The sequence below is a fragment of the Gadus macrocephalus genome, chromosome 23, assembly GCF_031168955.1.
Source record: "Gadus macrocephalus chromosome 23, ASM3116895v1".
Classification (NCBI taxonomy): Eukaryota; Metazoa; Chordata; class Actinopteri; order Gadiformes; family Gadidae; genus Gadus; species Gadus macrocephalus.
This window is the reverse complement of record NC_082404.1, coordinates 1628414-1644406: the sequence shown is the minus strand read 5'-3', so window position 1 is coordinate 1644406 and position 15993 is coordinate 1628414. Positions and strand designations below refer to the sequence as shown.

Here is a 15993-nt window from a genome sequence, read left to right as displayed (position 1 = left end):
GAGGTAGGCCTAAGTCATGTGAAACAATAACGTGCAGTACCTAAAGGTTGAGCAGGATGAGAACGTGATTGAACATGTACCATGCTGAAGACTAAAGAAACGTATGGTGTGGGGTCAGGCGTGAGCGGCCTGTACGACTTCGGCCCTGTGGGTTGTGCCCTGAAGAACAACATCCTGCAGGTGTGGAGACAGCACTTCATCCAGGAGGAGCAGATCCTGGAGATCGACTGCACCATGCTGACCCCGGAGCCCGTGCTCAAGTAGGTCTCCTCCCGCCTCTCACAAGTTCGCTTCAAATATTGGTTTAGTTCCGTTGTTACACCGAATTCTGCGACCCGTCGAAATATGTGACCACAGAGGGCGCTGTTGCACATTTTCTGCAACATGCACGAGTTTAAAGCTAGACTCGGAATGGGTACATTCGTTTTGTGACACCGGGCAATACTTTCTTTCTTGAAAGTGTCTTACTGACTGTAGCGTCTTATGGGGAAAGAAGCAACGGTGATTGATCGTACTAAACACCTTATCCATACTATGGGTCTGTGAAATGCTAATGAAATCAAATGTATTTATTAAGCACATTTAATACGGTGTGCAATTATTTATTTATGTTTTTGTTAGGCCTATAATGTCCACCGTTTTTATTTGTATGCCCACCGTTATTATTATTTTTTACTGCCGTTTATGAAATAAATATGAACTAATGCCACAATTATTCATGTCTGCGATCATCACAGACCAATCTAGCGCACCGTCGAATTCTGCGCCCACACTGTAAATGCAGGGAAAATGAGGCAAACCCCAGCCAAATGTTTTCAGGTCATTTGTCGTCCTCATATCTGTATGTACACACATTTATTCATGTCTGCGATCATCACAGAGTCCACAAGCAGCAGGTCGCAATCCACGATGGGTCACAATTCATGACAGCTGACCGTCGAAATCTGCGACCACAATGTAAATGCGGGGAAAATGAGTCAAACCCCAACCAAATGTTTTCAGGTCATTTGTCGTCCTCATATCTGTATTTGGACACAATTATTCATGTCTGCGATCATCAGAGTCCACAAGCAGCAGGTCGCAATCCACGATGGGTCACAATTCATGACAGCAGACCGTCGAAATCTGCGACCACACTGTAAATGCGGGGAAAATGAGTTCAACCCCAACCAAATGTTTTCAGGTCATTTGTCGTCCTCATATCTGTATGTGCACACAATTATTCATGTCTGCGATCATCACAGAGTCCACACGCAGCAGGTCGCAATCCACGATGGGTCACTTAACCTACCTGCTTCATCATGTAAACAAGTATGACGTTGGATGTGTCTGATTGGATCCAATTTGAATTTCGTGACATATAAACAGATTGACAACCGTTATCAGAAAGTTAACCACCACAACGTAAATACAGATATGAGGACGACAAATGACCTAAAACATTTGGTTGGGGTTTAACTCATTTCCCCCGCATTTACAGTGGGGTCGCAGATTTCGACGGTCTGCTGTCATGAATTGTGACCCATCGTGGATTGCGACCTGCTGCTTGTGGACTCTGTGATGATCGCAGACATGAATAAGTGTGTGTACATACAGATATGAGGACGACAAATGACCTGAAAACATTTGGTTGGGGTTTGCCTCATTTTCCCTGCATTTACAGTGTGGGCGCAGAATTCGACGGTGCGCTAGATTGATTGTGGCATCGTTGATTGCGACCTGCGTTGCTTGTGGACTCTGTGATGATCGGCTCGCAGACATGAATAATTGTGGCATTAGTTCATATTTATTTCATAAACGGCAGTAAAAAATAATAATAACGGTGGGCATACAAATAAAAACGGTGGGCATTATAACAAAAACATAAATAAATAATTGCACACCGTATTAAATGTGCTTAATAAATACATTTGATTTCATTAGCATTTCACAGACCCATAGTATGGATAAGGTGTTTAGTACGGTCAATCACCGTTGCTTCTTTCCCCCATAAGACGCTAAGTAAGACGCTTTCAAGAAAGAAAGTATTGCCCGGTGTCACAAAACGAATGTACCCATTCCGAGTCTAGCTTCAAACTCGTGCATGTTGCAGAAAATGTGCAACAGCGCCCTCTGGGGTCACATATTTCGACGGGTCGCAGAATTCGGTGTAACACCGTAATAACTAGGGATGGACCGAATTCGGCCAGCGATCCGATCCCCCGAGCCTATCTATTGGGTGAAAAAGACACATGAAAAAGCAAACAGTGCAAAGACAAACTGCCGAACTTTTAATTTTTTTATCAAATAGGCCTAAAGATCTTTTTTTTTTTATTACTATAAAAAAAAAAAAAAAGCTGGGTGGGGGGGCTCCTTTCTTAATGGATTTGTATTTGTCCTACACCAGAAGGAATTCTTTGCTACTGTGTAAATGTTTACTGTACATGAACACATTAACGGTAGATGAATAGTGGTCAAAAAATGATTGTGGAACATTTTTACATGTTAAGGTTTAGATATCATTTAGTTATTACAAAAAATTATTTATATTATAGTTAGTTTGGTTTGACCAACCAAGAGGAAAGTTTAGAAAGTACGTTTTAGATAGCTGATGAGTAAGTTAAGCTGTCCCGTTGCATTCTGTACTCACTTTCCAGTTAAAAAACACACATGCACTGGGCAAAACAGAGACACTGCTACAACCCACTCACACGGAAACCTTTCAACTGTACCGTATTGTGGAACTATTCTTGTTCACTTTTGTCAAAAACGTTTGCACAGAAGTGTGTATCAACGTCATCCATGCAAGCACCTTCCTTTTCTACCTGGAAATGATTTAGTGTATGTTGTTTGCAGGACTTCAGGACATGTAGACAAGTTCGCTGATTACATGGTGAAGGACGCCAAGACGGGCGAGTGTTTCCGTGCCGACCACCTCCTCAAAGGTGTGGGAGCTACATTTACTACTGGGTGCTTTCAAACCTGAATGCAGCGTGTGACCTCAACGGGAATTAGCATTAGCATTTTTCTTTTCCTGTGTCTCTCAAATCGTCTGCGTCGCTGGCCTCCTGCGTCTGTGTTTAAAATAATAATTTTTCTGATTATTAATTATATCATTCAAATTATTACAAATCCAATCCTAGACACTTTGTTTAAAGACTTTCATTCTACTGTATCGCTCTTGTACAGTTATACTGTTTCATGTGTCCTTGCAGAGCAGGTTTTGTAACAAGTTGAATGGGTATTTAATTGCCCGGGAATGGTGCGAGCCCCTGCCTTTAGCCCTCAGCAGGGGCGAGGCCAGCCACTGCTGCCGTAGGGTTGGGGGACTGGTTTGTCCGGGCTGGGAAACCTCAACAGGGTTCAGACAGACTGGAAAGCGGCTGCAACCAACTCATCCTGGATCAAATGTTTGAAAGAGAAATATTGTCTTGGACCTTTTGCAAAATGTCTTCCTTCTTGGAGAATTGCTGGTCTGTTGATCAGCCTTTTAGTATGGATAAAAAAGTCTGTGTTCTTCTGTAACAGAAAGGGGATTTGCTTCTCCACAGCTCATCTGAAAAAGCTCATGTTGGCCGAAAAGTGCTCAGCTGAGACCTCAGAAGAGATGGAGGACGTCATAACACAGGTGTGTGTGTGTAATTAGGCGTTTTCAGATGAACACACACACACACACACACACACACACACACACACACACACACACACACACACACACACACTGTCGTGACAATTTCTCTATTAGATATTGCGTCTGAGACAGATGAGATCTTTAGATGCAAAAAAGCACACAATACTTGTTGACAATTAGTGGTCATATATTTGTAATAAAAGTACGAACAAAGATACATCACAACATGCATCAACAAACAACATAACAGGCATACATTACAATAATCTGAGGCCTCAGATGGGAGCTTCTCTTTGCGTGTTACTTCATTCTCTGAAGGTACGCTGCAGAAGTCCACTGAGTCTTCCAATCAATGAGTTTTTATTCACTTCGTTTGGGTCCTGAAGGGGGTGGTCCCCCAATACTAAAAGTCTTTGTTCACCAGATTGTTATCTTTACAGTTGAAGCTTCCCCCACCGAGGCTAAGGTGGGGTCGGCGGCCGTGCAATGTAACCTCTGGCTTTGTTGACGTTAGCCAGAGTGTCGAGGACATCAAAGTATTGTTTGGAAGCTGATTTAAAGATAACAGAAAGAGCAGGCAATCAAAATGCATCACTCAACCCTTGATGGTTTTACACTTTAGATGACCCACAAGGAGTAGAACCTAGGCCCTATTTAAAATTACACAGAATAGCAACAAAACTTAAATTCATACATAGATTAAAACAATACAACATGTGGATTTTCCACCACAACACACACACACACACACACACACACACACACACACACACACACACACACACACACACACACACACACACAAACAGCTGATTCCTTTCTTCCTTCTCAGATGGACAACTACTCCCAGCAGGACCTGGCCGCTCTCTTTGGGAAATACAACGTCAGGTCTCCCTCAACAGGAAATGACCTCACAGCGCCCACCTCCTTCAACCTCATGTTCAAGACTTCCATCGGTCCAGCAGGAAACATGCCAGGGTACGGCTTATCTATCTAGACACACACACACACACACACACACACACACACACACACACACACACACACACACACACACACACACACACACACACACACACACACACACACACACACACACAGACACACACTATACGGTATGAATACAGTGTGACTGTATACTGTGTTTTCCACAGCTATCTGCGGCCTGAGACCGCTCAGGGAATGTTCCTGAACTTCAAGCGCCTGCTGGAGTTCAACCAGGGCAAACTGCCTTTTGGCGCCGCCCAGATTGGCAACTCCTTCAGGAACGAGATTTCCCCTCGCTCCGGGCTCATCCGGGTTCGGTAAAGCCCTTTGGTTTTCTCACCGTTAACATGTCACCCATGTACGGCACAGCATGACCCTGTGCCACTACACCTCTCTCCCCCAGAGAGTTCACCATGGCCGAGATAGAGCACTTTGTGGACCCCATGGAGAAGGTCCACCCCAAGTTCTCCAACGTGGCCGACCTGAACATCACGCTGTACTCCTCCAAGGCCCAGACCAGTGGGCAGTCCGCCCACATCATGAGGCTGGGAGATGCGGTGGAGCAGGTACGGGAGATTCACAAAGCTTTTTAAGCTGAGCAAACATCTAACTAACGTGGTGTCATCTAACTTCTGTCTGTGAAACTTGTCCACAACAAGGTCGTTTCTAGGATGTTGTCCAAGTAGAAGTGCATTGACTAAAAAAACAAAGCATGAGCAGGTGAACATGGGGTGACCACAACATTATTTCATTGTGTTTGTTTTGTTGAAACTTTCAGTTTCATATTGACACAACACCTAGTACCCCCCCCCCCTCTTAAGGATGTCTGGGGAGGAGGAGGGCTTATGTTGAGCAGCTACGGACCAATCACCTCAAGCTCCAGTCCTGGTCCAACAGTTGGTGTCTCTGTGTGTCCTGTGACAGGGGGTCATCAACAACTCGGTCCTGGGCTACTTCATCGGCAGGATCCACCTGTACTTGACCAAAGTGGGTCTGTCCAAAGACAAGCTGCGCTTCCGCCAGCACATGGACAACGAGATGGCCCACTATGCCTGTGACTGCTGGGACGCAGAGACCAAGACCTCCTACGTACGTCAAGGGCCATCCTCCAGATTTAACTTTGACCTTGGCTGTGTAGCTCTTGCATGTGTGTGTTCTGCAGGGCTGGATCGAGATCGTGGGCTGTGCGGACCGCTCCTGCTACGACCTGACGTGCCACTCCAGAGCGACCAAGGTCCCTCTGGTGGCAGAGAAGATCCTCAAGGAGCCAATATCCTCAAGAAACCCACAATGCACTATTCTTCAACACAAATGCTTATATTTGTACTTGTATACGGTCTATACTTTTAGACCGTATACAAGAGTATACAACTAATTTCACCACGTTAGTTAGATGTTTGCTCAGCTTAAAAATGTAAAAAAATGATGGTTGAGTGGTTTCTTATATTTATATATTTGACCAGGCCTGGGTAGAGGGTGAAAAATGTGTGAAAATATTTCAACTAGGGTTAACACACAGTCTTTATCTAGGATTGGATGTGTTCAATAGTCTTTTCATTGTTCAAAATCTTGCAGAGGTCTCAGTCCATCCCATGTTTTCAGTCGTTCTCCCTAACTCGGTCGAACAAGACTGTGAGCGTCGTCCAGTTCGAACCCAACAAGGGTGCCATCGGCATGGCCTACAAGAGGGATGCCAGGTCCATCCTGGACTACCTCGCTGCCTGTGACGAAGGCTACATCACCGCTCAGGAAAGCACACTGGACACCAGCGGGTATGTTATCCCTGTTATGATGCCTCCACCACTGGGAGACCACCTTGAGAATGTGTTGGTTCAAGCCTTCACCAATGTGTGCATGTTTCCAGAGAGTTCACCATCCAGACCGAGGGGAAGGCCTTCAAGATCACCAAGGACATGGTTTCTGTCAAGAGGTTCCAGAAGACCTCCCATGGTAGGTACTAGGTAGAAGACACTAACATAAAGACGTGCACATGGTAGGTACTAGGGAGAAGACACTGACATATGACGGTGCACATGGTAGGTACTAGGTTGTTATAATCAGATTTCTGATTTTAATTGAATGTGAAGTTTCAGATTTAATTGTTTGATTGACCATTGTGCTGGAAATTATACGTCTACCAAGTTTGAGATTGTCCGACTTGATCTGACCTGGGTGGGACCGCTGTGTGTCTCCAACAGTGGAAGAGATTGTTCCCAACGTCATCGAGCCCTCCTTTGGCATTGGCAGAATCATGTACGCAATATTCGAGCACTCCTTCCGAACCAGGGAGGGGGACGAGCAGAGGACGGTGAGACAAAACCATCCCAGCAGTACAAAGTAATCTACTAATGTGAAGGACAGAATTCAACACAAATCATTGAGCAGTAATGGTTATTATTGCCTGTATTCAGCGTTTGTATAAATGTAGTCAAATAAGTCATGATGTTAATTCTTTCTGAGGTAAAACTGGTCTCAGTTTGACCACAAAATGTCTCCATTGCAGTTATTCAGTTTCCCTGCGACAGTGTAGAATGTTGCGTCCCTCAGTTTTGAGGTTTGCTCCGTCTGGGTCTGTAGTACTTCATGTTGCGTTCCTCAGCATTGAGGTTTGCTCAGTCTCTGGGTCTGTAGTACTTCATGTTGCGTCCCTCAGTATTGAGGTTTGCTCAGTCTCTGGGTCTGAGGTACTTCCTAGGGTTCTCCTGTTCTTCTGGGATGTGAGACCTGCAGGTCAGACCCTGATCTCTTCCTCTGCAGTTCTTCAGCTTCCCTGCAACAGTGGCTCCCTACAAATGTTCCGTCCTTCCTCTGAGCCAGAACCAGGAGTTTGTTCCTTTCGTCAAAGAGCTGTGTGAGTCTCCTTAAATCTGAATGAATCTAATTATTTGTTGTTGTTTGTTGTTTTTGTCTTGTCTTCTCCTTGTAATGTAATGTAACTTTATTTGAACAGGGACAATATACAAAAGAAACATTAACCTTGTATAGAGCAAGGAGAGATGCATTGTACCAGGTTTTAGCAAACTGCTATTTTCCACCTGTAAGTCCCTGGGCAGGTAAGAACAATAAATACTACAAAGTTAAACAAGACACAATAATATAAAAACATGGGATTAAACATTAAAAGGATAACAAGATACAATAATATAAAAAGATAGGATAAAAAAGTTTACGAAAAGCACTACATTACAAATTTTATAAAATCCTATACCCCTATCCTACTAGCACAAGTGTGTGCAGGTCTGTTGCATGAGCAGCCAAACCTTTGTCAGACGGGAGAAGGTCTGAAAATCATTATGGTTATTAGATCTGTTGGGAGACTGTTCCATTGTTTTATCCCTATAAAAAAGAGAAGGACGACTTTCCAAATGTGATTTTGCATTGTGGGATTCTACATTCTCCCCTAATCGTTGACCTGGTTTCTGAAGGTATTATTGTAGCAAAAGTCTTTAGCACCTGTAACTGCAGAATTTGAATGCGTACACTAAAGTCACAGTTAATTTGAAGTCGTAAGTATTTATTTTGCATGTGTACTAGGGATGCAAATTATCGAGTAATTCATTAATCGATAGTTGTTTCATCTTATCGATCGATGATCGATCAATTGATAAGCGGCAATTCTTCTGAGAAGCTGAATTTCCTTCTGAATGTGACACATTTAGGTGGTAATTCAACGAAGTAGTTTAGTTGAGGTACTTTAAAATACTTCCACATATTGTGCATTTGGCGTCTTTGTCTTCATTAACCAACTTAAAGTGGCTCCATACTGCACTCCGTTTTGCCCTCTTCATCGTGTCAGTGTCCCGCTTTTCGTTTGTCTTGTCCTGCTTCGCTTGTGTTCCCGCTTGTGTTCCCGCGCGTGCGTCAAGTACGTCTGGCGTCAAGCGCGCCCTCACGTGGACGGTTGGGGAATTACGGGTTAAAAATGCGATTAATTGCAAGTAATTTATTTTAATCGAGTAATCTCTTATCGACAATTAATCGATAATCGATTAATTGTTTGCATCCCTAATGTGTACTCTAAAGTCACAAATGTGTAACAGTACATTTGTAGTCGTAAATATTTTTTATACCATTGTAAACACAAAATAGGGTCTACGAGTACGCAAATCTGTGTTACAGGTGAACAAATCCTTGTGCTACAATTATTGCAGCGCAGTTGGTGCAAAACACATTCGCACACCCGTGTTTCATTATCCGAGAACATGCCCAAAAGGTGTGCATTCGTAAACCCAAATTTGAATTAATGCATCAGAAGTTGCACATCTGTGAAAAATTTCCTCACAAATAAAATGATAAAGAACGCTATGTTAATTCAGCATTTTAATGAGCGAGCACAAATCCATTTTACAACTGCTCAAATCTGCTCCTGCAAGTCTCAGCTGTGTTTTTTTTTGCTGGTAGTTTTGCAACACGTCTAGGTGGTAAATGTGTACGGAGGTGGGTATCCTACATTATGATAAAAGAAATGACTTAGTTCAAGTGAATTCCCCCCAAATTATTTCATTAACATGCCGCAAATGTACTTCAATGTAATTTAAGGTTTCGCCATAACATAAGTTCAGAAATGTTAATGCAATACTCAGAATTCACTTGAACTAAGTCATTTAATTTAACATAATGTAGGATACCTGCGAGAGTATGCTGCGATCTTTATAGCTCCATGGCTGGCACGCGGAAATGCATCCCTGCCGGCGATTTTCATTGGATTAGGAAATTATGGGCAGAACTATTTTGTCCCGCCCGCGGACGCTCTGGCATCTACGGATACGAAATACTTTGGCTACACATTTACCACCTAGACGTGTTGCAAAACTACCTGCAAAAAAACCCACAGCTGAGACTTGCAGGAGCAGATTCGAGCAGTTGTAAAATGGATTTGTGCTCGCTCATTTAAATGCTGAATTAACATAGCGTTCTTTATCATTTTATTTGTGAGGACATTTTTCACAGATGTGCAACTTCTGATGCATTAGTTCAAATTTGGGTTTACGAATGCACACCTTTTGGGCATGTTCTCAGATTATGAAACACGGGTGTGCGAATGTGTTTTGCACTAACTGCGCTGCAATAATTGTAGCACAAGGATTTGTGCACCTGTAACACAGATTTGCGTACTCGTAGACCCTATTTTGTGTTTACAATGGTATAAAAAATATTAACGACTACAAATGTGCTGTTACACATTTGTGACTTTAGAGTACACATGCAAAATAAATATATACAACTTCAAATTTACTGTGACTTTAATGTACGCATCCAAATTCTGCAGTTACAGGTGCTAAAGGCTTTTGCTACAATAATACCTTCATACTGGTTGCTCGTGCTGAGAATTCTGAGCCCAGTGTCACAAAGTTCCTTAAGGGAGGAGGTGCAGCATTGTGCATGATTTAAAAAATTCTGCGCAAATTAGCATACACACACATTTCAAAATTGAGGAGATTGTGTTTATCCAGGAATTTGCAGTGGTGATATTGGCAAGTTAACATTAATGTCTGGACAATCGATAGATTTGCACCTATTTGAAAGGTACATTGTTACAGTCTTCCCAACATTAAGTGCAAGATTTGAGTCAAAAGCCATTTAGCAACATTTTCCATTTCCTTAGTCATTTTAGAAGCAACTTCTGAGGCCTTTTTTTTCTGAGGCCTTACTTTTAGTATTTCGTTTAGCATTTTCCCTTAGCGTCTACTTTTGTATTAGTGCTTTGTATTGTTCTTGTATTGTATATTTATCCTGTGTTTTTCTACTGCTGCTGGGCTATTGCAACAAACTAATATCTTCTACGGGGGATTAATAAAGTTGCATCGTATCGTATTCAGATACACTTAAGCAGTTTCCTCATATTTCTGACATTTTTCTGAAGAACTTCTTTCTTCTTCCCCTTCCTCCTTGTCCTCAGCGGAGGCCATGACCGAACAGGGCGTGTCCCACAAGGTGGACGACTCCTCCGGGTCCATCGGCCGGCGCTATGCCCGCACCGACGAGATCGGCGTGGCCTTCGGCATCACCGTGGACTTTGACACCGTGAACAAGACGCCCCACACCGCCACGCTGCGGGACCGCGACTCTATGACCCAGATCAGGGCCCAGGTACCCCCTCTTGTGTCTCAGTGGTATCCCGTGTTTGGGGCACCGAAAACAAAAAACTACCGCTCACTCTTTGGGCCCAGTATTGGGTCTATAAATCCACTTCTGACCTCTCTGAGCCGCTGCCTCCACCGACATCAGTAAAACCTTGCTGGGTGTGCCCCCACTCTGAAGGACAGGCTCAGCGTGGGCAACAGTGAGGATCAATAGTTGTTTTGTAGCTGAGAATCATTAGTCTGTTGGTAGACACTTTTACATACAGGACAATTATGAGGCCTTTCAAACTGTTCACACACACACATTTAGTTCTTTAAACAAAAACAAACCATCAAATATCTAAGTCCTCAAGTGGGGCCCCTCAGCCCCCAGTGTTCAGGGGCCCTAGGCTATGATATTCCAGCCCTGAGGTCACCTGGATCCCTCAAGTCACCTGGATCCCCAGGTGTGAACTGGGGAACTCTGAATGACTAAATGGTACAGTACGAGTATGAGTACATCTTCATCACACGGGATGTTTCTTCTCTCCACAGGTGACGGAGCTGCCAGGCCTGGTGAGAGACCTGGCCAACGGCCGGCTGACCTGGGCCGAGGTGGAGAGAAAGTACCCCGTCTTCGGAGGTCAAGAGACCATAAAGAAGGAGTAAACATATATGTCGGCATGCTGCAAGCTTCATTCTTAAGAAGGAGGGGTTTCTATGGAAGCCACTGTATTCTACAGCTTTTAAAATTCTAAACGTTATGGAAGAGATTTGCATATATTTTATCCCTCATGAAAAATTGTAGTTAAATTTAGTATCAATAAAGATGTGTTTGTATTATTAGTTAGCAATGCTTTAAAATCCAATTCTTCACTCTGTGTAATGCTCAAGATGTTCATCAACAGCCTATAACATCAGTGCTGTCCATTTAAAACACTACTCACTATTATGAAGGGCTTTCTACTCTCAACTCAAGAAGCCAAGGTCTGGTGCTCAACCGCCGCTCCCTAGCTCCCAGTTAGGCCCACCAGTTCGGGCCACCAGTAAGGCCCACAAGTGGCCTTCATAGTGGTCCTCAGCCCCTCAGTAGCTTCCAGATAGGCCCACCAGTGGCCTTCATAGTGGTCCTCAGCCCCTCACTAGCCCCCAGTAAGGCCCACCAGTGGCCTTCATAGTGGTCCTCAGCCCCTCACTAGCTCCCAGTTAGGCCCACCAGTTAGGCCCACCAGTGACCTTGTTACGTCCCCCGCTAGGGGAAGGGGTGGCAACATATAACCAGATGTTTTTGGTTCAACTGGAAGTTGTTTATTTAGCCCAGAGCATGGGATAATCAATTTAACACAAACAGAGGAGGCAAAACTACAAAAGGAAAAGGACCATTGGGTGCTGTCCAAATCAAAGAAACGAATATAACCAAGAAGAAGCTCCCAAAATACATGAGTGGAACAGCACCCCTACGTCTAGTGTTTTTAACAAAAGCATAGCTGCGAGTCGGTGTTCGATAACCTCTAAACAAAACTCTGGCCCAGTTCCCGTGTAGCAAACTAGAGCCTCAATCAAGCAACAAATAATCATTCCAAGACCCAATATGGCAAGCTGCATATCCAAGTCCAGCTGCCGTGAATGTTGAGCTCGCCCGTACTTTATCCTCCAGGATCCTCGGCCCTCCGATGCAGCAGCCAATCACGTCCGGGGAAATTAGCATAATGGTCAACAAATCACACGTGGGGAAAACACATGATGATTAGCATGAGCATCGACAAACTGAGGATTTTACCCATGAGGGCGGGGCGTTAATCCGCAACCGTAATACCCCCCCCCCTTAAAACACAAACCATTAGGCTTTGGTAACATAATTAATTAAAGCAGTTATTAGGCTACAACCTAGACAGAGCATCTGCCAACACATTCTCTGACCCCTTCTTGTGACATATTACCAAGTTGTACTCTTGAACGATCAACACCCACCGCATGAGTCGCTGGTTGTGATTGTACATGCGAGACAGAAAAACAAGAGGGTTATATTACGACTGGTAATGGACTGGACCCGACATACACTTCAAAATGCTGGAGTGCCAACAGCAAAGCAAGGGTTACCTTTTCAATAGTGGAGTATCTGACCTGATGCTTGTTAAACTTACGCGAAAAATAACAAACCGGGTGATCGACCCCATCAGCATCTTCCTGCAACAGTACCGCACCAGCTCCAACGGCGCTAGCATCCACCTCTAGCTTAAAGGGTCTGGTGAGATCCGGAGCGGCGAGCACCGGAGTGTTGCTTAGGAGAGCCTTGGCGCTTTCAAAAGCATGTTGGCACTCAGGGGTCCACACGAAGTCCACCTTTGGACTGAGCAGGTTGGTTAGCGGATGGGTAATAGTCGAGAAGTTACGGCAGAAACTCCGGTAATAGCCTGCCATGCCTAAGAACCTAAGAAGTGCTCTCCTTGTTGATGGAATGGGGCACTCTGTTATTGCTTGTACCTTTGCGTCTACCGGGCGGACTTGGCCTTGACCAACCTGTCTCCCCAAGTAGGTGACGGTGGCCTTCCCGAATTCACATTTCGCCAAATTCAACGTGAGGGAAGCCTTGGCGAGACGTGTGAACACCTGGTCAAGGATCTGCATGTGCTCCTCCCAAGTGGTAGTGTACACAATCAGATCATCAAGATATGCATTACAGTTAGCCACCCCGGCCAAAACCGAGTTTACTAACCTCTGAAAGGTTGCTGGGGCGTTACACATGCCGAACGCCATGACGGTATACTGCAAGAAATGATCTGGAGTTACGAAGGCCGAGATTTCGGACGCGCGATCCGTCAGAGGTACTTGCCAATAGCCTTTGAGTAAGTCTAACTTACTAACATATTTAGCTGTACCCAAGTTATCCACGCAGTCCTCCATCCGCGGAAAGGGATACGAATCGAGAATTGTGACGGCGTTCACTTTACGGTAATCCGTAATGAATCGAGGTGAACCATCGGATTTAGCCTCTAGAAGGCACGGGGAACTCCACGGACTGGAGCTGGGAATGGCTAAGCCATGTTCTAAGAGGTCAACCGTAACAGACCTTCATAGTGGTCCTCAGCCCCTCACTAGCTCCCAGTAAGGCCCACCAGTGGCCCTCATAGTGGTCCTCAGCCCCTCACTAGCTCCCAGTTAGGCCCACCAGTTAGGCCCACCAGTTCAAGAGAGTCTAGCTGCAGACATCCACCCACACGCTCCAGACATCCACCCACACGCACTTCCGCTGCAGACAGAAACATCCACCCACACGCCGGAAATCGGATAATAAAAAATAAAAATCTGAAAATAAAATAAAAATCGGGCGTTACGTAATGTGTTTACATAAATGAACGGGCGTTAAGTAATGTGTTTACATAAATGAACGAAATAAATTAAGTTATAAAATCGGATAAACGCTTCCGGTTTTGGACAGAAGACCTGACACTCGCTGTTGACTTTAAGCTGGAGCTTATGGCTCTTCTCTTTCTGTAAATACACACACCTTATTCAGAATTCCCTCTGTGTTATACTGCAATCATCTCAATTTAATATTTGATAGGACACAAACTGATACTCGTATTGTAAAGCTGAAGGGCATCAGAGATTGAGGCTAATAATTATTTTAAATACTATGTATGAGTGGACAGGAATAGTTAGAACAATTCCCCTTTAGCTTCACCTTTTCTGACATATTTATATTAGGTCTAACTATGTTACATTCTGTTGTCTTAATATCATAAGGTTCGACTGCATTCCAACATAATTTATCATATGTTATTAGCACTTTTGCATTCCTAAATTCTTACTCTGAACCATCATTCATTTAATATCTGGCTCTAATTGTCTATAATATTGTCTTACCTTGTGCTGCTGGACCACCTTATTTGCCCATATTTAAATACGACAAACTGTGTTTTAACTTAGCTCTGTGTGTTACCAAAGTGAATAAGTAAAGTCATACGCAGCATTCTGACGCAGCCAGGAAACTCCAGCCACAATGTTGTCAAGTGGCCCCTGTTTAATGGAAAATGAAATGCCACCAAGTTGGAATCATTTTATATTCAATTATATTATTTTTGCAACCAGTTAGTTACTTAAACTAAGACTTGGAACTGTAAGGTTCTACACCCCGGACTGCAGACAAGCCCATCCAGATAATAACACATCAAATTAGACAACAACGGCACTGTGGTGGGAAACATAACTGGAGGGGGTAAGTCTGTCTACAGAGAGGAGGACCTGAAACTGTTGAACACTGAGTGAGTTGAACACCAGAATAATTTTGTCCTCTTTAAATACTTAAAATAATGAAAGACCATCACACCTAGGAGGATGGCACATTCTTTACAAAAGATTATTGTCATGACTGAATGGTGGAAGATTCAGGGAAATTATCATTGATCTTTGTGTCTAAGATCAATGCAGGCAAAAGATAGAGGAAAATAAGTCAGTGACTTATAAAAGTAAGCAGACAAACATTCATAAATATTGTCTACAGACATATACACATACATTCTTATATTCTTTCTACACACATACATATATCACCTTTAAATGTAATGGAATGTTTTATGTGGGATTCCAGGTGGCACTGAAGCTTCGTGTTTACGGTTGGTTTAAAAGTTGGGCATAGGGGGCAGTGGAAAAGTGTGCAGCAAGTTGTGCAGCGTTTGACTTCTGGCTTTGAATCATCCCTAAAAATCGAGTGATGCATCTACAAAAGACAGAATTTTTTTTTTACAATTGATGTTGTAATTGTATGAATGAAATGAAATGAAATGAAATGAGGCATTTATATCCCGCACATATGATTAGCAAGCCAACACAAGGAAGGCAGCTAACCATGTCAGAGCGGCTGGCTGTGAAATGTGCACAAAATGTGGTGTAGACTTTCAAGTTGGTAAGAAACTGATATTACCGTGACATCATTATATTTATAAAGAAAAATGGAAATGGTTTTAGAACTGGTTATATAAATGATTCTTCAACATTCTCTTAAAACAGTTAGTATTATTAATGCATCTTATTTCTAGAGGCCATCAAGAGGTGTCTCTGGTCGTAATCAGTCGCAAGTCCGTCCCTGACCAATCAGCATTCATTAGCAGAATGCTAGCGTGTACGGCCAACAACGGCCCAAACTGTAAGAAATCGAAAGGACATAAGTACTCATTCATTTGACTTTTGAACTATAATCTACATTGAACTTGCCGAACCTACAATAACATTTGCGATATTTCAACGACAAGCAGGTGAAAGAGATATATTTTGTGAAATAGCAATATCTATTTCAGTTAACTTATTGTCTTAGTTGTCTTGACATACAATTTC

At 43.4% G+C, this 15993-nt stretch overlaps 1 protein-coding gene across 1 annotated transcript in view; it reads left to right on the top strand.

Moving 5' to 3' along the window:
• The window catches only part of LOC132452170 (glycine--tRNA ligase-like), a 12369-nt gene extending 860 nt beyond the window's left edge, over nt 1-11509 (top strand). The window contains exons 3-17 of the mRNA XM_060044601.1: nt 1-3; nt 119-260; nt 2836-2924; nt 3531-3607; nt 4443-4588; nt 4765-4914; nt 5001-5163; nt 5522-5686; nt 5760-5868; nt 6225-6369; nt 6462-6547; nt 6796-6905; nt 7355-7448; nt 10497-10687; nt 11215-11509. The exon at nt 1-3 is cut by the window's left edge and continues 100 nt beyond it. Of these exons, the coding sequence (XP_059900584.1) occupies nt 1-3; nt 119-260; nt 2836-2924; nt 3531-3607; nt 4443-4588; nt 4765-4914; nt 5001-5163; nt 5522-5686; nt 5760-5868; nt 6225-6369; nt 6462-6547; nt 6796-6905; nt 7355-7448; nt 10497-10687; nt 11215-11328 (1784 nt within the window). The 3' untranslated portion in view covers nt 11329-11509. The remainder of the gene's footprint in view (nt 4-118; nt 261-2835; nt 2925-3530; nt 3608-4442; nt 4589-4764; nt 4915-5000; nt 5164-5521; nt 5687-5759; nt 5869-6224; nt 6370-6461; nt 6548-6795; nt 6906-7354; nt 7449-10496; nt 10688-11214) is intronic.
• The last annotated feature ends 4484 nt before the right edge of the window (nt 11510-15993 follow it).